At 49.8% G+C, this 22,672-nt stretch overlaps 1 protein-coding gene across 1 annotated transcript in view; it reads right to left on the reverse strand.

Annotated features, from left to right (window-relative positions):
• Positions 1-22,233, reverse strand: part of IRS1 (insulin receptor substrate 1) — a 47,128-nt gene extending 24,895 nt beyond the window's left edge. The window contains exon 1 of the mRNA XM_065748613.1: positions 17,648-22,233. Within this exon, the coding sequence (XP_065604685.1) occupies positions 17,663-21,211 (3,549 nt within the window). The 5' untranslated portion in view covers positions 21,212-22,233 and the 3' untranslated portion in view covers positions 17,648-17,662. The remainder of the gene's footprint in view (positions 1-17,647) is intronic.
• Positions 22,234-22,672: the final 439 nt, after the last annotated feature.

The following is a 22,672-nucleotide window of genomic DNA, read 5'->3' on the forward strand; positions in this document are numbered from 1 at the left end:
CTGAGGAAGGAGAAAGACGAGGCTGCAGCTGGGCGGCAGCTGGCGCGGCCGGCGTACTGCGAGCTGTGCTGAGTGCCTCAACTGCCTCAACTTTGCCCCATTTCCCAAATCCAGTGAGGCTGCTCTCTGAGCGCCTGTCAGCAGCACGCTGCCAGCAGCAGCACCTTCCAGAAGGAGCTCGTGGCCTGCCTCCCCACGGCCGCCCCATCCCTTCTGCCACACAGAGCCGAGCAGGAACGACCCCGGCGCCTCACGGAGCCCGCGGCACCGCCTCACCTAAAATGGCCTTTCAGCAGATAAGGACAGGCAAGCTGACACACACCCTGCAGCCCCCCGGGTCACCTGCTCACAAGACCCAAATCCCCTCCTCCCACTTCCCAGAACGCTCTGAAACATTTTTCCATCCTTTACGTGACCTCGCCCTTAAGGACACTTCAGCAAACAGTGCTCGATGCCTTCTGACTCACAGCCAGTGGTTTCACTGGCAGCCAAACATGTGCACTCCAAAACACTCTGCAATCTAAATTGCAAATACAGTACAAGTATATCGAGTTCCCTTTACAGTTTATGGTTTCATATGTGAATGGAAAAAAACTCAAACAGAATCAAAGCTATACCCTACCTTACAGAAACAACTTCAGCTACAGAAGAACCATGAACACTTTGTCCAAAAAGATACTCCAACTGTCTATCCGTGCTTCAGTAACGCAAACAGCTCTCAGCAATAAACACGGGGGAAGATCTGTAGATTGCAGTGGGTAAGAAAGCTAGTATAAATTCACACTAAGAAAGAATAAAGTAAAAGAAAACACGGGGGAAAAGAAAACATCACCTTTTCATCCCCTGAAGTGCAAAACGGAATAAAGGAATTCTACTAGCAAATGACAGGTTTGGCATCAAAATTCATAATTATCTGCTGTCTTCCTTTCGCCTCTCTGAAATTCTAAGTTAATTTCAGAGCTCTGTGAACTTCTTCCCCAAGGCAAAGGTAGGAAGCAAACTTCCACTGGAGAACTCCCTGCCTTCCCTCCACAGCAGAGCGCAGCTGGGGAAGGGAAGGGTGTGCCCCCTTTGAAGTCTGGTTCCTAGCACCTCTGTTAAACTCAGCCCCTCTTCTTGCACCACTCGAGCGATCATGCTGTGTATTTTGATGCCTTTCACCTGCCTGTGTCAGTGACCTGGTGCTCTCCCAGGCTATCCAGTTTCATCACAGCCCAAATCACTGAGGACTGAAATTTACATGACTGGGATCAGAGAATGGAACGATTAGAAGCTCTTCCTCCCTCTCCAAAATGCTGAGGTGCAGGCAGTCCCTGGGGCAGAGACCAGGTCTGTCTGCTCCACCACACTGAGAAACTGAAGCTCACAGGGAGAGAAAAAAAAAAGCAGACTGTCATTTGCTTTTTAACTAAGCATCATCTGACATCAAAAAAGACCCTGTTCTTACAGACTAATGAAAGATGGGCTTTTAAAAAGCTCTGTGCTATTCCTAAATTCCAATCAGCAAGTAGAGGCAGCAAGGCAGATTACAATGTAATGACTGAAATCACACATGTCATTCAAAATTGAACACAGTGGAAAGGAAGCTGGTACACATATTCGTATTCCTGGTTATAACCTCAACGATGCAGGCTTGGAAAAAATCCCTCTGCCAGCACTTCTGGGCAAGTTTCAGCAGAAACAGCTACTGGGAAGGAGGAGAAGGACTGGCAGTGGCACACTGAAGGTCTGTGAGCACACTGAGGTTTCACTGCTCTGGGCCTTCGGAAGACGTGGAACCTCAGCAGTACATTGCAGGTTCGGGCAAGGCCAAGCACAACACAGGAGCAGATGCAACCACCAGCAATAGCAGTTACTGTTGTGCTTGCACTGTGACAACACACAGCAGCCTCAATCACAAGTGAAGGCCTCACTTCGCCAGCTGCTGAATGAACAGAATAAAATGACAGCCCCTGTCCCAGCAGATCTACTGGGAGAGAGAAAAGAGACAAGCATATACATCGAAGCACAGGGAAATAACAGTGTGATATTTGTCAACGTGTCGTGAGCTGCATGTGCAACTTGCCAAGGGACGCAGCTGGGCTATTCCTCATCAACTAATGAACAACAGCTGCAGCAGTGCAACTACTCACACTCCTTCCATGAATTTGATCAGAGAACTTCATCCAAAGAGCAAGGTCTCATATCTGTTACTGCTGAGCAGTAGTACAGGACATACAACTTCACAAGAGAGTGCCAGAGGTTGGGCCTCTAAGTGACCAACACCTTGTAAGGCCTTACAAACACCTCTTTGCTATCACAATACACCAGGTAACATTTGGACAGTCAGAAACTAAGCAGTGGGATGCAGTGGCATGGCTTCAGTCACAGCCAGAGGCCAGGGATGACATGGTTTCTTCTCCCTGCTGCACTGCTCACAGCACTGCCCATCAGTTATGCTGTGAATCTCAAGGTTTCTTCCTTTGAAGTAAAAATTCCATTAACCCATTTTTGGTCTTTAGGATCTACTCTTTATTTCTCCAGAACATTTTCCCTTGAAGTTCATAGTTTCCCAGTCCTGAAACGAGGAAAAATCTTTATTTCTCCCTGTTTGAATGAATGCTTTGAGTTTTAAGTACTTCATCTTTGTTATAAAAATAAGGAAATGCACATCTGTTCTTAACTTTCAAATAAGTAATGAGACGGGAAAGAGCCCGAACTAAAATTCTTGCTTATGGATCTTAGAAACAAAACGTAGATAGAATCTGCCTCATGGCATTAAAGAAGCGCCACTATACAGCTTCACAGCAAAGTAAATTACTCGTCTATCCTCTGCAGCACAACAAAGGCAAGCACTGGGCAAAGTAAACTACCAGTTCGTGTGCTGCTGATAATAACAGGTTTATAGAATAAGCTTTGTTGTATTTGTTCTGTTAGCTAAGTGAAATGCACATGAATTAAAAATAGATTTTTCCCTCCCACATCAGGGCGCTTTTAGCCCCGAGCCCTGCCCTAGGTGCCTAGATCAGTGCCTGTGCTAGGAGGAAGGCAGCAGGAGGAACAAGGCCATGGGGACAGTCCTATGCGTGGCAGTGGTTTCATGCCAGTAAGCCTGAAGGGCCAGCTAGGGCACCCACACACCGGTACCACCCATGTTCTGAACTGATGAGCTGCAAACTCCCTTATCTAGAGGCTGTTTGGAGACCTTTGGGCGCTTCTTCTGCTCCTGAAACAGCTTCCTCCTCCTGACATGATGCACAAGGAATTCAAAAGGGAGCAATGCACCAGAGGAGTGGGCTCCTCCAGCCAACAGACATCAGCAGCACAGGGATAGAAAGGTAGAAATTAAGTGGAAAGCAATGAAGTTTGGAATGGAGTAGAGAGCGTGACCTCGTTTGCCAGCTGGATGCAGGAGAAGTTTAATTAAGGTTCCACATGCATACAAGGCATTTATTTTTGATGCAGTGAAAAAACAAAAAAAAAAAAAAAAAAGAGAGCTATCAACATGTTGCAAAAGAACAAATAGAGTTGGCCCAACAGTCTAGGATACTTTTATTTTCAGCTACATACAGGAATAGATAGAGGAAAAATAATCAAGCTGGGGCTAAAAAGAATAGCAGAGAGTTCTTAATGATAAAACTCTGGATGAAAGCTGAATTGGGAAAGCAGGAACAAAAAGCCAGCTCTTAAATTTTACAGTCCACAGAATTTAAATGCACAGTTGGAGGAAGAGGTCCAAATCAAAGACAGAATGTTCACATCAGCAGCCCAATTCAATATAATGTCATACACTGCCATCAAAACCGTGAAGGGCTTGTATGGGGGCGGGGAGGCCCAGCTCAGCCACACAGAACTTGAGCTGATGACTGAACCTTGCATAGCTGCTCATACCTGCAGCCCACAAGTAAACAGTCAGTGAGCCTACTCTGGTTAACACCATACCCAGTTCTAAAATAAATAAAAATCTGCTATGGAATGTCTCTCTGTCTTCCTCAAAGGTTGAAATTAATTTCTCTTTATTCCATGGCTTTCTTTTTGCCCAAACCAGTCACTATTACGCATGGTATTAAAACACTTAAATAAAAATGCTAACCTCTTCAATTCACGCTTTTTGTTTCTCTGTTCAAGTTTGTACACAAGCCAGCCTTGAAAATCACAGCATTTTTTCTTGCTTAATCAAAGCCTTGTGTGAGGACATTGACACACAATAACTTGGTACTCTGCAGCCAAATCAGAGCATCCCATGTTCAACAAACATCAGTATGAAACAGATTTTACAAATCTATGACATACATGTCAGAAATATTTCACACGTGATTTTCATTTCCAATCTTTGATGACCCTTTTTCTCCAGAAAACAATGAACTTGAGCACGTTGGCTTCAACAGCACAGAGAACACAAACCTTCTGATGTGCACACGTGCTCCAGTATGGGAAATTAGAACCTGAAAAATTAAGAGTGCAGGAACTTCTGCTATCTGCTTTTAAGCACTGATAAAGTATCCTTGGAAGATTTGTGAACACAGAGCAGTACCAGAGCACTGCAAACTCTATCTGCAGGGGCTGAGTATGTGCCCCTCCACTCAAATCAATGGATGTCAGAGGATGACATTCCTCACAGCGTGCAAATATATGAGCAAAGCCATCCCTACCTGCTGCCCTCAGGGTAATGTTACAAAGGACAACATGGTGGAACTCAGAAGGCAAAACAAAACCAATCTTCCTAAGGCACTGCCATTCCAACTACAAATGGACCCCAAAGGCAACTGTGGATGTGGGGAACACCCACAGAGCCAGGCCTGCAGCACACAGCAGTGCTGCACACAGGCTGGCTGGCGAGCAGGTGGCAAAGGAACCCAGCCTATACTGCACATCTGCAGCAACACACTGGCCGCTCTGGTCCTGCTTTTCCTATTGCTTGTTTCCATACCATCGCTAATAATAAACTGCCAGATGGCAAATGACGAGGGTGCTGTGTGATCTGCAGCTGCTGAAGCAGAACGAACCAGTGGGAACCCCATCACTGACAGCCAAGCACACCGACCAGAATACTTGCACTGCCAGAGCCCCTTACGATGGAAGAAAACCACTCATCTGTCTGGATTGGCAGATTTCTCTGACTTCGTGAAGAGGAGGAACATAACCTAAACACAGTAAGACACGCTCACTCACAGACAGACAGAAAGACAGAAAAACCACTGAAGTTTCTTTCTTTCTGCAAAGTTATAAGAAATCTGTGTCTGTCCTCCTTTCCCTGTTTTTGGAAATACCCAGGACATACCTTTACACAAAGAAAAGGGGAAAGAACTGAAGTTCCCTCTTTTCCTTGCTCAGAAAACATTCATTGTTTGGATGAGCCATTAAATTGTCTTCAGCTGTACAGAAAATGACTCATTAAAGAGAACGATCAAAAATTTCACTGGGTGAGGGGGAGAAGGTAAGGAGGAACTTTAACCTTCCTTCTCTCCTGCCAAATTATCATTAATTATCACAGTAGTTAAAAAAAAAAAAGAGTGCGTTAACACTTCTTAATAAATAAGGCTTAAAACAGAAAGCTACAGAAAAATGAAATGAAGGAAGAAACAAGAAGCCACAGATGATTCTAGTAGTTCCTGAGGCACATTAATCCTCCAGCTGCACCCAAACTCCATCTGGAACCACTCCGTGGAGCAGCACAGCCATCTTTACAGACCTTACTTCCTAAGCAGATCAGAGTGCTAGAAGCTCATTGAATAGTTAAAGCAAGCTTTGTTCTTACCATCATGCATCTGCTGGACAACACGCTTTCGGTTTTTACATCAAACCACAGGGGAGAACTAGAAAAGATTTTTTAATGAACGGACAACAATTTGCTCCCACAGGCTGATCTGAGCTGCATCAGCAGGGAATGTTTTAGAGTGACTGATGCTTCCTTGTGTCAGTCAGTGATTTACCAAATCCTCCTATAACCTCTGAATGTGAGCTAGGACTGGGAGCAGCCCCACTCCGCTTCTGCGTGACATCTGCAGTGACTGCAGCAGGGCTGAGTGGCACATTCACCTGAAATTGCTTTCCACGTACACATGACCTTATCTAAACTAGAAACATAGCTTGTCAGTAAGGCTTTGGTCTGAAGGAAAAGATTAGTTTGAACAGATATCAAACACAGGTGGCTACACCACTATGGATACTACAGCAGCAGCTTTGCCAGTGAAAGATGCCTCATCTCAGAAACAGCTTGCTACTTTTCACCAGAATCAAAACAGGCCATAATGGAGAAGTGCACTTTTCAATAGCACACACATGCAGCTATACTGCATTCCTATTTTATAGTGGTACCTTCAAGAAGAGCGAAGAAGCAAGCCCATTTTGATAAAACCACTAAGAATCAAATCCAGCACCACCACTCCAGCATGCAAAGGCTTCTGGGGTTGACAGACTCAGGACACGGGATGCAAAGCCACAGAAACCATTCAAGTCCTACAACACAAACACTATGATTTAAGTGCTCTGCCGTCCCATTTATTCAGAACTCTCAGCACACAGCAGACTTTTGCCTCTGTTTCTTCAGCATAAACGTGAATGCTAAGATGTGACCCAAATCCATAAAGCACAGTTAACATCACAGGAGTTATTTGCTAAAGGAATAACAGCTGATGAGCTAGTCTAACAAACACAGAAGTAAACAAGCTCAAATCAAGACAGATCAAATGTTTCCACCGATCTGCTTGAGAAAAAAATTCGGAAAAGATGAAATACCCAAGGTAGGAGATATATTAGACACTGAATTACAAATCATTTTGTAGCTCTTTAGAAGTAACTCGTTAGCAGAGCTAATTAAAATTAATGGGGACTTGTTATTAATTCAAACAGAACAATGTAGTAACAGCTTACAAAGGAAAAAAAAGTTTAAAGGGACACACTCCGAAAGGAGGTATGCTGCCCTTGTCCTGTCAGCTTCAAGAAGGCTACAGCAATGACATTACCTGAAGATTCCTCCCCCTGCCCCACCAAGACGAGAAGTACTTCATAGCACTCATGCAAAAGGATCATCACGCAAACTTTCCTTCAAAATATGCTTGCAAAATATTAGCAACATCTTATACCATTTTTTTCTCTACCCTTGGCACATCTGTACTATCACAAGCATGCAATGAAACCAGTGTTAGTAACTTCATTCATACTTACATTTAAAATTTTGTAACAACCTATCAAGCTACGAGATTATGAGTCATTCAAGTCATTAAAGCCCAATTACCCTGACTGAAACATGAGCTTCCCAGCATTATTCCTATTCCTCCTCCTGCTCACTCATTCCCTGTATCCCTTCCTATACAACTTTGCCTTCTCTAACTTTGTGAAACTCCTCTAAAAGACAGCCCATAACAGGCCAGCCAAGGAACAAGGGCTGCCCAGCTCTCTTATCCTTCCCTGCATTTTTACAAGTCACTTCCCTGCCCTTGAACTCTGTCTTCTCACACCCTCCCAGTCTCTTTACCGTGTCACATCCTGTCTGCTCTCCTCTCAAGATCACGAGGTCCTGGAACCAGGTCCTGTCTGTGGCTATGCTCTATTTCTGCACGATCCTATCAGTTCAAGTATATTTAATTATCATGTACATACTGACACTTGACTTCACGGTGGATTAATTCAAATTAAAGCGATTAAAATAATCACATTTAGATTAGCAAATGAGGAAACTTATCTTTTATGTTCTTAATGGTCATTCTTAAAGAATGATAACCACTAAATCATGCTGATTTGCAATATAACCTTTTAATTTAGCATTTGGTGTAATTCCCAGTTTGATAATACAGTTAGTTTATATTTATGCAGATTCCTGACCAATAAAATTAATGACCGATACAAGCCACCATTTACTAGTTGGTTCAATCTCCCATTTATGACTTGTCAAGCTGAGTTTGAATGAAAAACCCAGTGAAATGTTGAAATACACGAATACATAAATAAGTTGCTTAACAAAATAAACTTTTCATATAACAGTAATTTACTGTATTAAATATTCCTCTATATTTAAAACTGAGTGGGCCTGGTTACTGTGGATTTCCAAATTTCACATTTAGAAAAAGTGTTTTTTCTTCTAAAAATTAAACAACAGAAGAAATGAAATCCATTTTTCTATCTTTTCACTTTCAGCTGATCTCTTATCAGCTTTGAATAAACCACTCATGTAATTACACTAGTCATACACTGAAATAAACCTAAAGTTCTCTGGCTATCTACTGTGGTGGCTGCTGTTCTCAAAAAATGAGCATTCAGCACTTGAAACCCCAGTTCTGGATACGTCACTGGTCACACTCACTGCAGGGATGGCATTTGAGAGCTGCACTGACAACAGGTCCATCTTAGTCTAGCTAACACCAGCATACTAAAGCACAGCTAGTACTGCATACAGGTTTACTTTTCAGAAATCGTTCCAAAGGTTATTCCAACCTGAACCACCCTACTTTTTCAGCCTCTGCTTGCCTTTCTCTCCAGGGGCATGCTGCCACCAACTCAGGGTCAAAACAGAATTTTAGAGAAATGTAAATACTTATTCTCTTCCCAGTAAAGCACTTCACAGAGAGGAGGCAAAAAGGGGACATGCATACAGAGAATCGCAACAGTGTGACCAGGGAGCTTTGTTAGGCTGCTACACTTCTGTGATAGCAATCTTTTCGCTCTAAAGAGCATTTCCTAATGGAAGATATGCCCCTGGTTTCCCAGAGCCTTGTGACTGAGGAAACACCGCTGGTGGCCAGCAGCTGTGTGCAGGGTGGCACGGAGCCATGCCAGTCCCTGTACAACAGGCTGTGCGCGCCAGGCACTGAAGACACAATAACATTCCTCTCTCGCTTCAAGCCTGCAGGCTAAGAGCACCAAATAACTATTCATTCTTCCATCTTGAGACACATTCCTAACCTAGTTCAAAGGCCTGAAAAAACATGCCCTAGCTACATGCCTGCACACCTCCAGAAGGGCTTTTCCCTTGTACTGCAGCTCATGAGGAAAAGATGCAAACCCAAAAGAACAAAACGAAATTGAGAGCTTTGTTTTTTGTTTAAGAACCCTGACATTATTTCAAGTATTCAAAACCAGCCTGAGTATAAATTAATTGGCTTTGTTTAAGAGTGAAGTCTCATCATCTGCATGCTCAAAGCACAGTGGCAGGCACAGCACACTTAGTGCCACCCTCCCAGACAAAGGAACATCTCACTGGCTACCCACTCACATCAGCTGTCCAAGGAATTCAAGGACATTCAGCATCACGTTCACCAGATGATTATAAAGTCAACAAAATACAACATTATTTCCAAAATACTGACACTAGAACAAATATTAACCTTCAATAAGAAAAATATTTACAGCTTCCAACCTACAGCTTCCTAAACAAACTGAATTCCTCCTTTTATTTTGCCGTTTCTCAAAAAACTGAATTCTGCTACATGTAAATTGGGGAAATATGCTATGGGGAGCTGCTAACTAATAAGCCAGCCTAACTACAGCCACCATTTACTCGTATGGGATGAGTAAAGACAGGATTGCTGCAGACAGCCTGGCCAGACCCCCCTCCTCCCCGCACACCTCAGCATCTCCCCAGTGTGCTGCAGAGAAGTGCCTCAGGAGAATACAGGCAGCCCAGCACCAGAAGAGCAGCACGAGCATCACAGCCTTTCAGCACAGCAAGCTGCCTACCTGCCCTAAGGCTCACAGGGACACACCCAGGCTGCAGCAGCTTTTTGAGATTCCTCAACTACAGGTTTCCTTTGTTTCAGTTGATTTCAGCACACCTAGGCTTAAGAAACACCTGTGCCTGTGCTGTGCAAGCAGGGAAGTCAAAAACAGAAATAGGTTAATGTAGCGGGGAAAAAGAGAGGCACTTTTTTCACTTATATCAAAGCAGTGACCTGCCCAAAACACATTTTAACTGTCAGGATTCAAGGATTTGTAATAATAAGTACCACTTACTTTCACCAGATGAAAACTGTTCAGTTCAAATTTATTAGCACTGCCAGAAGAAAACCATTGCTCCCTTTTCTTCGTGCAGACATTGTAAACATCCTCATTCCCACCACAACAAGCAATCTATTACCTCACTGAAATCTATGGCATTCCAAATCCTCGGAGCAAGCCTAGCTGTCACAGAACCGCCAAATACCCTGAGTTGGAAGGGTCCCACGAAGATCCCTGAGTTCAATCTCTGGCTCCACACAGGACCACCCAAACCCAATATCTGAGAGCACTACCCAAATGCTTCTTAAACTCCAACAGCTCAGGGCTGAGCCCACTGCCCTGTGGTGCAGAAGCTCTCCCTGACCCCCACCTCCCTCCCCTGACACAGCTCCATGCTGGTCCCATTGGCCCTGTCACTGTCCCCAGAGAGCAGAGCTCAGCGCTGTCCCTCTGCTCCCTGTGAGGAGCTGCAGCCGCCATGAGGGCTCTCCTCAGCTCTGCTCTGCACAAACCCAGTGCCCTCAGCTGCTCCTCACGTCTCTTGCCCTTCAGATCCTTCCCCATCTTCTCTCTTTCAACAACTGTGCAGGTGGGCTATCTCCACTGGTCTCTTCCAGGAAACACAACCAGATAGTGGAAGGAAATATCTTCAAGGATGTATTCCAAAATAAAAACTTGTTTATTCTTATTCTCTATGGGTAAAAAATTCCTTTTCTACCTTGCTCTTCAAATGCAGGCCAGCTATGCTGAAGATGAATTACCACCAAGTGTTTTAATCTATCTTTTCTCACTGACACCATCAGTTGTCACTTCAGATCTCTCCTAAACCTCTGGAGTGGTGCAGGGAACAGGAAGCTTGAGTCAGAACCAAAGCAAGGAAGCCCCGGCTCCAACTACGCTGCCTCCAGCTCCACACCTCTGCTTCACTCCCCTGCTGTCACCTATGGACTGGCAAGCAAGACTCAAACCAAGATAAGCAGTAAGAGGAGCAACAACCTCAGACAATCTTCCACCTCAATCTACGCTTCTGGAGGTTCCTTCGTTCCCTTGGCCAAGATATGCATTTGGCCACTTTTTAACGATGATGTTACTGTGTGATGTGACATCTACACGTCCATTGTCTCATGGCAGGAATAAAGAGCTGCTGTTTGGTTGTCTGTTGCTTTTGTTATTGCTGTTTTGGTTTTTGTTTGCTTTGCTTTAAGTGTAAATTCAGTCAAATATGGACAGAGGAAACTTGCAATCACTGGGCTACTCTTCGCATGTTGGGAGTTTTTACACCTTCAGAGAACTGCTTCAATGAAGGAAAGCTCCCCTGCAGAGTTTGGTTATGCATTTTATTGAGTTGCACATCCAGTTTAAGAAGTTCCTACCTCACAGCTATGTTTTACCAAACACTTGTGCACCACACAGAAAGCCACATCACTGAAAGAGGACAAGAATCAAGGCCAGTGGATATTTCCTGTTCTTCCTCAGATTCTGAGTTTCAGAGAAAGCTTGTGCAATGCTTAGGTGCCCTCGTGAGTTACAAATATCCAACCTACACAGACTTGGAAAATAGAAATAAAAAAAAAATCAAATTAAATTGAAGTTGTAGATGTTCCCACACTGAATTCATAACATGTATAAGCAGACAGTTCAAATGTACAAGCACGCTTCAACGGTTCTGCTAGCTGTAATGAGTGCAACACCCTTATAACCTAATTCCTTTCTTACTGAAGTGTACCTTTCTTGAAAACTTAATCGGTCGCTTTTTCCACATCCCTGGTTTCCAAATAAATGGGATCTTACAGCAGTTGACAAATGGTACGCAGGCAAACCTCTGTGCTACACCACAGGCAGGGTGCACCTCATCGCACAGGTGATTGACAGCAGATCCCTTAACCAGATTCCCAATGTCATATACAGTTGAATACACACAAACTTTTGCTGCCCCGCGTACTGGATCAAACACTGCTCTGAAGAAAATACAGTTTGCAATTACCCAAGGTTAAATCTCTAATAACAGCCTTCACAGAACATGACCTAGATGTGTCAAACATGATCAGAGAGATATATATCAAGACATCTTTTAGTTAAGAGTGCCAGACTTATTTAAATCTCCTTTACCTGTTCACACCTTGCCTTTTGTTCTATTTCCCAACATTTCTGTAAGCAGAGAATAAAGCTGTAAAACCTGAGAATCTTTTTTAAGTTACTGACACCTCTCATTCACTACCTTTATCTCACAAATTCAAAATAATAACCATCACGATCACCATTCATCCACAAGGCAGAATGAGGCAGAAATAGAATAATGCTACTCACTTTTATGAATGGGTACTCTAATGCACTACACATAGAAGACCAAAAGCCAGCTTTTAGTATTCTGACAAATTGGGAACTTAGATACATTTGTTAATATTAACATTTATGCATTGCAGCTCTTACCACAAAGTAAAAACCCCAAGATCTGCTGAAACAAGCCACAACATTTTTTGCCATTTAAGATTTTCCTTTACAAGATATTATTTACATTACAGAATTTTAAGGAAATCTATACTTCCTAATCCAGAAGAAGAATTGTGAAACTCTAGTGAATATGTTTTAATAAAATTTATCATAACTGTCCACACAGTGCCATATAAAGAAGAAAATACTGCAGTTAAAGAAAATCTGTGAGAATGTGGTCCTCCTTTCACCACACATTTTATAATAACGACACTTCTTTGGATGTCAAAGTTCACTCACTGTTACGTTTTGTCCTTAACCTAGGAGTTGTATTCCTTCTCTTAGGAGCATTATCTAAGGGACCACGTGTGACTCTCCACAGCTGCTAGTTAAAAATGAGCATCCTCCTTGCCCTGAAACGTTCTGCTGCTTTTTCAATATTAAACCAGTTAAAACACTGACACTGGGCCCCTCACTGCAAGAAAGACACTGAGGCCCCGGAGCGTGTCCAGAGAAGGGCAAGGGAGCTGTGAAGGGTGTGGAACACAACTCTTAAGGGGAGCAGCTGAAGGAACTATGGTCAGTGTGGAAGAAGCTCAGGGGAGATGTTATAGCTCCCCCTACAACTGCCTTAAAGGTTGTGGTGAGGTGGGGGTTGGCCTCTGCTCCCAGGTAACAGTGACAGGATGAGAGGGAATGGCCTCAAGTTGCACCACAGGAGGTTCATGTTGGATATCAGGAAAAATTTATTCTCAGAAAGAGTCCTGAGACAGTGGCACAGGCTGCCCAGGGAGCTGGTGGGGTCACCGTCCCTGGAGGTTTTCCAGAAACAGAGATGTGGCACTGGGAGACGTGGGGCAGTGGGCACGGTGGGGCTGGGCTGACCTTAGTGATCTAGTTCAATCTTACGGATTCTGTTCCAACCTTAGTGATACTAAGGCTCTATGCTAAACATGAAACCTATGGGGTGGAGAAGTCCAGATAGTACTTCATTATCTACTGCACAGGTTAATAAATCATACTGTTGCAATTCTTAAGCCAGGAAAACAAAAAAAAAGAGAAGTCTTGAGAAACTTGTCATTAATACCAAAGGCGGGGGAAATAAATGAGTATTAAAATTTAATGTAGGAATCAATCTACTGTCTAAATTACAAAAACAAACAAACAAAAAAAGACAATTATAAGCTTGTGGTTTTATTTAACAGGACAACTGCAAATATGCAGAGATAGGGGCTCAATTTTGGCAAATAATTAGGTATGGGGAAAAGTGGTGTGCTCAAACAGTAAGTAATGCACAGTTTTGACTACAGTAATGCCCACAGAGCATGGAAAACTTTCATAATGCACTAGTATTTGTGTTGGTGCTGACCCAAAACTAGGGAAAATTCTGTTCTTTCAGTTCTGGAAAGAACCTCACCCCACAGACTTATTTTAATGGTACACATCTTGTGGTGTTTCGGTTGTTCCACCTCAAGTTTTTAACTTGAGGAAGCAAATCCAATTATCAAAAATTAATACAAAATAAAAAGAAAGCAATGTCCCAAGAAGCCATTCCAGATATATCAGACACTAATACAAGAGTAATTTTCTGTTTACTCTAATGTGTATTTTCACGAGACACAAAAAACATTTTAGCTTCTCATCTTAGTAGAGCCCTGCTTTAGCTAGAGCCAGACACAAGGCACAGCCCCTTACAGATGATGCTGCATGGTGTCCTGCTGTCCTGCAGCACCAAAGCTGCGCCACACATTAGGCAAAGAGGCATCTACAGCTGCGAGGGAGCCAAGTTACCACTTGTTCAGCACATATTCTATTCAGTGTTAATAGCGCTCACTTTCGCAAGTTCTCATGCTCATCAAGAAAATGGAAATGAGGCAAGGGAATAACACCTTCGCTTTGAAGCTCTGGAGATCAAAGCCACATACCTGCCTCATTCTGAGATCCTGCTTCAGCCTTTCCTGTTTCTCAAGAACCAACATCTACTGCCTTCCTCTCTGGAATATTTTTGGATTGCATACTCTGAACACAAGCTATCTGCAGTTCGCCTTCACACCCCTGGCTACTTCTAGGAGGTTTCTCTTCTCATACCAATCCCAAAAGTTAGGGATGTGCTTCCTATATCCAATCACCTGGGCATGCAAAATCAGGATTTTCAGCAGGAGTAAAATGCCTTACAGCAACACTGCTCCCTAAACTCAGCTGTGGCCTCAGTTTCATGCCACAGGCTGGTGTTTTCCAGCAGAATTTGGCCACTGCAGCACAGAATTCCACCTGCCACAGGATCCAAGCACCGAAGAGACACAGGCTGCCCTGGGCACAAGCAGCAAACCCCAGTTCTCCCAAGCAGAAGAAAGCGTGTGGGCAGGGGAGCTCCCAGCAGTTTTACTGGTGCACTTTTAAAAGAATGAGAGGAAAGAGCTACAAAGGCTAGGACAGGGCCAGATGTTAGGAAACAGCCCACAGTGTGTGCCAAGGGAAGCAAATGGGATTGCAGAGAAGTGCTGTGGATGGGAAAGATTTATTTTTTTTAATTTGAAAATCTACATGATTGTTTCAGCCAGTACCTTTAATGTTCAGAGAAATAAATACACTTTAAAGGGGTTAAAAGAAACCTTAAGAGCATAACGTTTGAGCAACCTGGAAGTGGCAGGGACAGGGGGAAGGACAGGGCAGCAGGACAAGGAGAAGAGCTGCTGGCTTGCAGCAGAGCAACAGCAATCGTTTTACCCACTGGGAGCTGAACAGCAAACATGTGAGTCCTTGCCTTGTAGTCTGGAACAAGAAAACATTCTGGAATGGATAAAAAAAAAAGTTATCCAGATAGTTTTGGCCTTCGCTGGGGGGAAAGAAGCCTGCTCTATGGAGAGGGAGGAAGAAAAATGAATAGGCACAGTTCTTCTGCCACTTCTGAGATTAAGGGGATAAATAATAACCCACAGATATGCAAGAGATGGAAAGCAAAGAAAGGGCATTTGAAGCAGCCAAGTGGCTTTTCCTTGCTCTTCTACATTGCTCAGGCAGCAGAAGGACCAGTAACAGCCACCTCCAGGTGACACCTGCACATCTGCACTGCAGGAGCAGCACAGGGTGACATAGGGTGCGATAGAGCCTGCACGGCTGCCCTGCAGGCACATGTGAGCACACTGTCTGCAGGCCAATAAGCCACTCACCTCCAGGCATGGCATTAGTTACATTGGCACAGGCTGATTCCCCCTGCTAGTTCCACCTCCAAAGTGGCAAAGGACTTGACAACAGGTTTAAGCATGGTCTAACATGGACAATTCATTTTTTTTCCCCTCAAATGAACTCAAGAAGATGAACTAGTCAAGCTAAACTTTGTGAGGAAAGTTCCAGCTGATGGTAAGGAATCCAGCATGGGAAATGGGAGCCTGATGGGTTAACAGCAGGCTGCAAGCAGCACAGCTGGGTGATGGGGAGGGCACAGGTCAGCATGGCTGCAGACTACCCACATAATTACAGATCAACTACTCAGCCTCCCAGGAGAAGCTCTACTTGCTTAGCCCAATCCTAATTTGGGGAAAGAAGAGTCAACTTCAAACAGCAGTTCCTCCATTAGGCAACACCTCACCACGCCCCTAAGCACGCAGCTGTGTGGTGCTTGAAATGAGTGGGCACATTCTGATCCCACTCACCAGCACAGTCCTGGCAGGTACCTTCCTACCTGGATGGAGAGCTCTGCCACAGCCTCTGTGTTGAAGTGACACATGGGATCAATTAAAGCGAGGTGTCCACAGCAAATTAAGCACAACTGTGAAAATCTGCAAGTGAACAGCTGTGGCACTGCAGCCCCGCAGACCTGCAGGCTCTGACTCCTGCACACGTTCATCATTCCCTCAGACCTCAGCGGTGGATTTCTCTGGCACCTGTTTCCCCAGCCTCAGCACAGAACAGGGAAGAACAGCAATACTCCTACCAATGGGAACAGCAACACAGCATTCTGCATCCTCTGGCAAACCTTCCCAGGAGCTCAGGGTAATGCTGACCAGGACATCCCAGAGCCCTGGCAGCCTTCCTAGAGAGTACAGTGGAGTGTGGAGCATCTGCTCACTGAGCACCATAACAGACACATGGACACAAACAAAACTTTTCCTTCTTGCCACCACCTGAGCCAGATCAGCAACACCTGCCCTGACCTGAGACCTCTCTTTAGACTCTGAATTGGTTCTGGCATCCGCAAGTCCTGCAGGACCAGTGCCTAGCTGCATATTGCTCTATCAAGTAGCAAATACAGACAGCCTATTCTGCCTTTGTTCAGGTTCTATAAACACTGCCTCCATGCAAAATGGAAGCTCTGGTCATGAGCATCCCATCCTTGCACCAAGTGAACATATGATACAAGCAGTACCTTTATCATACTTTATTAAACTCACAGTAAGATAATAAAGAAAGGTATGAGACTCATCCTCTCACATCACCTTGTACGCGTCCGTGCCAACACCCACTCACACTGCTGGGACTGCTGCTGCTCTAACAAACCGAGAGCTGCTAACAGCACGTGTTGTGGCAGGGCTAACCAGGGAGCTGGCTGCCGCATGGCAGCATTCACCTTTCATGGAATGCCTGCCACCCCTGCACTGTGCTGCACCGGCTCCTGGACTAGGTATGTTTGCTCTGAGCTGCATCAAGTTTCTACAGAGCAGAAACAGGGCACTGCTGGTGGCAACACCTCTACTCAACAGCCACCTGCAACCAAGATGCAACAGCCCAGCAAAGGGCTTTCCCAAACAATAACTAGTAGGATTTAGGGAAAAGCAAAACACCAGTTGGCCAACCACAAAAGCACACTTTTGGGGCCTGCTTCTCATGCTGTCTGAAACACGGGGCAGCCATGCTCCGCATCAGCTGAATGGTAGACACAATGCTTTGGACACTACCAAGCCTTCCCCAGACTCAAAGCACTTTTCAAACCGAGCTGAACTTCAGCTGAGCTCAGCGCAGCCTCGCGAGGCAATGCCGCCAGCAGAGCTCTACACGTGGGAAAACACGAGTAGCGTGGCTCGCAGCCTCCCCGAGCCGCAGGAGCAAGCAGTGGCCAAAGGAGGATTAAAGCCGGAGCTTCCTATTTCCAGCCTCACGCTCTCAGCCAATTCACTTTTTCATTTTCTACGGACCACACCACAACTACACACCGCTGCACCATCCCCGCGCAGTCCAGACCGGTGTCAGCGGGCGCACCTCGGCAGCACCTTCGTGGACGGGGCTGCTGCAGCCCCCGAGCCCCAGGCGGCCCCCGGGGGGCTCAGCCCCGCGCCCCACCCCCTCGTGAGGGCACCACGGAGCTCACCTTCCCGGCCGGCTCCTAGGGTTCGTCCCGCTTCTGGAAGCTGATGCTGGCGTACGCGCTCAGGTCGTCGCTGGAGCGGCTGCTCCCCCGCGGGGAGCGCGGCTGCGGCGGTTTCCCACCCGGGCCGGAGGCGCCCTCCGCGGGGGGGTGCAGGTGGTGGTGGTGGCGGCGGTGGCTGCAATCCTTCACCAAGTCCAGGTCGATGTAGTTGAGTCCGTTCTCCAGCGCGGTCCCCGGGCCCCGGCTCGCGGAGGGCGGCTCCCCGGCGGCGGGCCGCAGCCACACGTTGTCGAAGGAGGCCGAGCTGTGGCGCTTCACCTCCTCGGCGCCCCCCGCGCCGCCGCAGGGGAACGGCGCCCCGGGGCCCACGCCGCCGCCCGCCGCCCCGCGGGCGTTGCTCGGAGTGGACGAGAAGGTCTCGGAGCTGTGCCGCCGGCGGCCGCCTTGCGGGTCTGCGCGAATCACCTTGGCGCTCTGGTTACGGCCGGGGCTGAGGCTGACGCGGGTGAAGGCGCTGCCCGCGCCGGGACCCCCGAGCAAGGAGGAGGAGCGCGGCGGCGCCGCCGCCAGCTCGGCCGGGGGCCGCGGCAGCTCGGGGGAAGCGGCGGCGGCCGGCGGGGGCTTCTCGGCGGCGGAGCGACCCGGCCGCGAGTCGGCGTAGCCGAGCAGCGGGGCGGGCGAGGAGGGCGAGGGGCTGTCGGCGCAGTCCGAGCACGAGCCGCCTAGCCGCATGCTCACGTAGTCCCGTGCTGGGGGGGCCGTGCCGCGACCCGGCCGTGCCGCGGGGGCCGCCCGCGCGGCGGCGAAGGCGCCGGGGCAGGAGGCGCGGGGCGGCCCCAGCTCCATGTTCATGTACTCCTCGGCGGCCTCCCCGCCCGGCGGCCGCGGCGGCCCCGGGGCGGCGGAGGGGAAAGGCGGCTTGTCTCCGGGGACGAACTCGATGTTCACGTACTCGCCGGGGCTCTTGGGCTCCGGGGGCGGCAGCAGGGGGGGCTGCTCGCGGGCCCGAGGCAGGGTGCTGGCCTTGGGGCCGCCCAGCGACAGTCGCGTGGGTCGCGCCAGGCGGCCCTTGGTCTGCACGGCCGTGTCCACCTTGCGCGGGGGCTGCGAGTGCGGCGCGGGACCCTCGGGGCCGCCGGGACCGCCCAGGCTGTCGCTGCTGGTGGATGAGGACGAGTCCTCGGCGGCGTAGAGGAGGCGGCCGGAGCCGAGCGCCACGCGGGGCTGGGGACTGCCCTCCTCGCACGCCGCCCCGCCGCCCCGCCGGTGCACGTGCTTGAAGGAGCGCGGCAGCGAGAAATAGGAGTAGATGGGCTTGTGGAGGGCCGCGGAGGACGCCTCCTCGACGCCAGGCTGCCCCGGCGCCCCAAAGTAGCAGTCGGGCGGCGTGCTGGTGGTGGAGCCGCTGGCCGGGGACATGTTGATGTAGTCTCCGCCGCCGCAGGGCAGCTTCCCTTCGTTGCTTTCCACCGAGAGCTTCGGGTGGTGGCCGGCACCGTTTGTCCAAATCTTGCCGTAGCCCGCGGAGCCGCTGTCCGGGGAGTAGCTGCCGCTGGGGGACATCATCATGTAGCCGTTGGAGTCCACCGTGGCCGGCGGGTGGCGGCCCCCTCTGCCAGGGTTGATGATCTGCTGGGGGGCCGACACGCTCTTGGGGCTCATGGGCATGTAGTCGCCCCCCTTGGGGGCAGCCCCACCGCTGGGCATGGGAGCTACGCCAGGGGACATGGGCATGTAGCCGTCATCTGTATGCGGGGCAGAGTTGGTCCGATGATGGCTGCCATCCAGGTGGTGCATCTCCAGACACTCCTCAGGGTATGAGTGAGTGGGCACAAAGGCTGAGTGCCGGTAGGAGGGCAGCCGGCTGCCGCCGCAGGGGTAAGAAGGCAACATCTCCGTGTACTCCTCAATGGAGGCCACCGAAGACTGGGAGGGTGTCTTCTGGTGGGAGATAGTGGGTGAAGTGCCCGCAGAGTGAGTCCGTTTCCTGAACGCCTTGTCCAAGTCAGCAACGTCCTCGCTACCGGCTCGGGGACAGCATGACGTGCTGGGGTAGCGGGGCTGCTGCTGCGGGTGGCAAGTGCGTGGGATGAAGTGGCCATTGGGAGCTGCCAGGCTGCAGCAGGATGAGGTGCTCTTTCCCCCCATGCAGATGTAGTTGAGCTCTTCATCGCCCCGAGCTGGTGGGGTGTGTCCTAGGGAATCCGGGGTCACACTGCGAAAAGAGCTGCGAAAGTCACACGGGCTAGAACCATATTCATCGGAAGAAATAAATCCACCATCACTAGGGGAGCCGGAAACCGAAGCACTGGACCTTCGTGGAAACAGGCAGTCTGACGTGGAGCCATGGCCACTGGTGCTGCTGGATGACAGGCTGACCGGGCTGGTGGCCGATGGGGAACAGCGCGAGGAAGGCATTGGGATGGAACGGCTGTGGTTGAGCGGCGGATGGAGCCTGGAGTTGCCACGGTGTCTGTGCGAGTGGGTCCGGTTGGCACTGGGGCTAACTGGGCTACCATCCACCGAGGCAGGCCTCGACATCGTGCCTTCCCCATCACTGGATGCGCGGACCCGGAAAGAGCTGGGTTTGCCACCCATACCTCCGCCCCCACCGCCAGCTGGGGAGGTGGCTGTAACGCTCTCAGTCCTGGACCGGCGACTGAGCCCCACTTGGCTGGGTGGAGGGTTGTTGATGTGGTGCCTGCTACGAAGGGGCACGGAGATGGGGTTGGAACAGTTAGAGGAGGACTGGCTCTTGCTGCGGGGTCGGAATTCCTCGCTCATGGCGCGCATGGCCTCTAGGATGGTTTCGTGCATGTTCTGTGCCACCACCGAGTCATCCACCTGCATCCAGAACTCGCCAGGCCCAGTCACCGCTGAGCGTCCCACCTCAATGAAGAAGAAGTTCTCAGAATGTCCGCAACGGCGGATATTGAGCAGCTGCAGCACCACAGCAGCCGCATCTGAATTCAGCTTCACAAAGCTGATGGTCTTGTTAGTCAGGCACAGGCGGTAGATGCCAATCAGGTTCTTTGTCTGGCCTAGCCCCTTAGGCTTCAGAATTACTTGCCAAACTTCCTTAAAAGCTGGGCCAGGGGCTACCTCGCCATAGCTGTCCTCACCCACTTCCCCCAGCCCCACGCTGCTGCCCCCGAAGGTGACATCGCTGTGGTGGTGATGATGATGGTGGTGCAGGTGGTGGTGGCCCTTGGCCCTGTTGTGCAACTGCAGCAGCGCTTGGTACCAGCTCTCCTGTTCCAGTTCACTGTCGGCTGCGATGGCAAAGTGCTCGTCCTTGGTGTAGAGGGCCACCAGGTGCTTGTTCTTGGAGTCAGCCCGCTTGTTGATGTTGAAGCAGCTTTCCAATGGGATGGAGCGCTTGGGGGCCCCTGACTTGTGTCTCCATTTCTTCTCATTCTCGTAATACTCCAGCCGGGCGGGTCCAGACTCGCTGGCTGCCCTCAGCACGAAAAAGCGTTTATGCATGCTCTTGGGTTTGCGCAAGTAACCCACCTTTCTGACATCCGAGAAGAAGCCCTCGTTGTTATCTGTGGGGCTGGCCATGGCGAGAGGCAGTGCTGTTGCTACTGCCGTCAGCAGTCCACAAGACCCCAAAACAGCCAAGCCAGTTGCAAACGTCAACAACCACCCAAAATAAAATGCATGCAATAATTAACAAAAAATAAAAATTAAAAAAAAAAAAGCAGAATAGCTCTGGATCCCCTTCTGAAAACGGGACGGGGGGAGCACGGGGTGAGCAGCTGTTCGGCAGCAGAGGCAGCCTCCGGCTCCAGACCGGAGTTCGTGTCGCTGTTTATGCCCCAATCGCCCCTACGTGGGTGAGCGCGTCTTTAATAAGTTACAGCCCAGTCCCGCTCAGTGCAGGCGAAAGCCGCGTCCCGGGGGCAGCCGCCGGGAGGGAGAATCGCATCGTCGGTCCGCGGGGCACGGGGTCCGGCAGCCCTTCCTCTCGCAACTTTACCTCCGCGAGCTGCGATTCTTGTTGCAGATTAAATATCCTCTCGGGGGCGGAGATTGTTTTGCAAAGTCCGAGGTTTGCACCCAAGAAAAAAAAATATATATAAAAAAATAAAAAAGCACGCTTCTTTCCCCACCTCCCTTTCCCAAACAATTAAAAAAAAAAAAAAAAAAAAGCAACGGAAAAGCCCCCGCAGCACGGCCGGCCCCAGGCTCAGCGCCGGGGCTGCTGCTGCTGCTGCTCCCGCTCGGGCGCGCGGAGGAGGCTGGCGACCCCATTCAGTCCCATCTCGTTAGGCAGAGAAAGTGCCATTTCCACGCGGAACGCGACCCGGCGGCGGCGGGAGGGGAGGCAGCCCGAGCGAGGCAGCACGAACATCCTCTCTTCCTCCTCCTCCTCATTCCAGGCGGCAGCGCCTCAGCGGCCGGCGGCACGGCTCCCTCCCGCGCCCCAGGCTGGCGGGGGACGCGGGCACGGCAGCGGCGACTCGCTCCCCGCCGGCTTCTCCGCGGAGTTTCCCGGCTCCCCGCACCAAAACGGGCGGCGGGGGCCGCGCTTCGCTCTCCGGCCCCTTCGCCCGCCGCCGCGGCTCAGGCTCGCCGCGAGCAGAACAACACGTGACGGCGCCACTGCGTGGACCATCCCCGGAGCCGCCGCCGCCGCCGCCGCCAGGCTCCCGGCCAGCCCCAGCCCCAGCCCCAGCCCCAGCCCAGCGCCGCGGCCCCGCGGCCCGCCCCGCCGCTCCCCGCCCTCAGTTCAGCGCGGCCGCGGGGGCCGCCACCGCCGGGCCCGGCCCCGAGCCGCACCGCCCGCCGGGGGCCGCGCCTGCATTGGTGCCTCCGCCCGTCAGTCACGGCGGCGGCGGGGAGGCGGGGCCGGGGAGAGACGCGGAGTGAGGAGGGGTAGACGCCATTCGGCGGCGTGTTATTTATAACCGCCCGCGGCGGCCTCCGCAGTGTGGCGGCTCGCGGTGCCGTGCGGGGAGCCGCCCTCCTTCGCTCCGCGGGGCGGCACGTCCGAGCCCCGGCCCGAGCCCCGCTGCGCCT

The sequence above is a fragment of the Cyrtonyx montezumae genome, unplaced genomic scaffold, assembly GCF_038088225.1.
Source record: "Cyrtonyx montezumae isolate F1298 unplaced genomic scaffold, pur_monq_1.0 scaffold_5, whole genome shotgun sequence".
NCBI classification, from domain to species: Eukaryota; Metazoa; Chordata; class Aves; order Galliformes; family Odontophoridae; genus Cyrtonyx; species Cyrtonyx montezumae.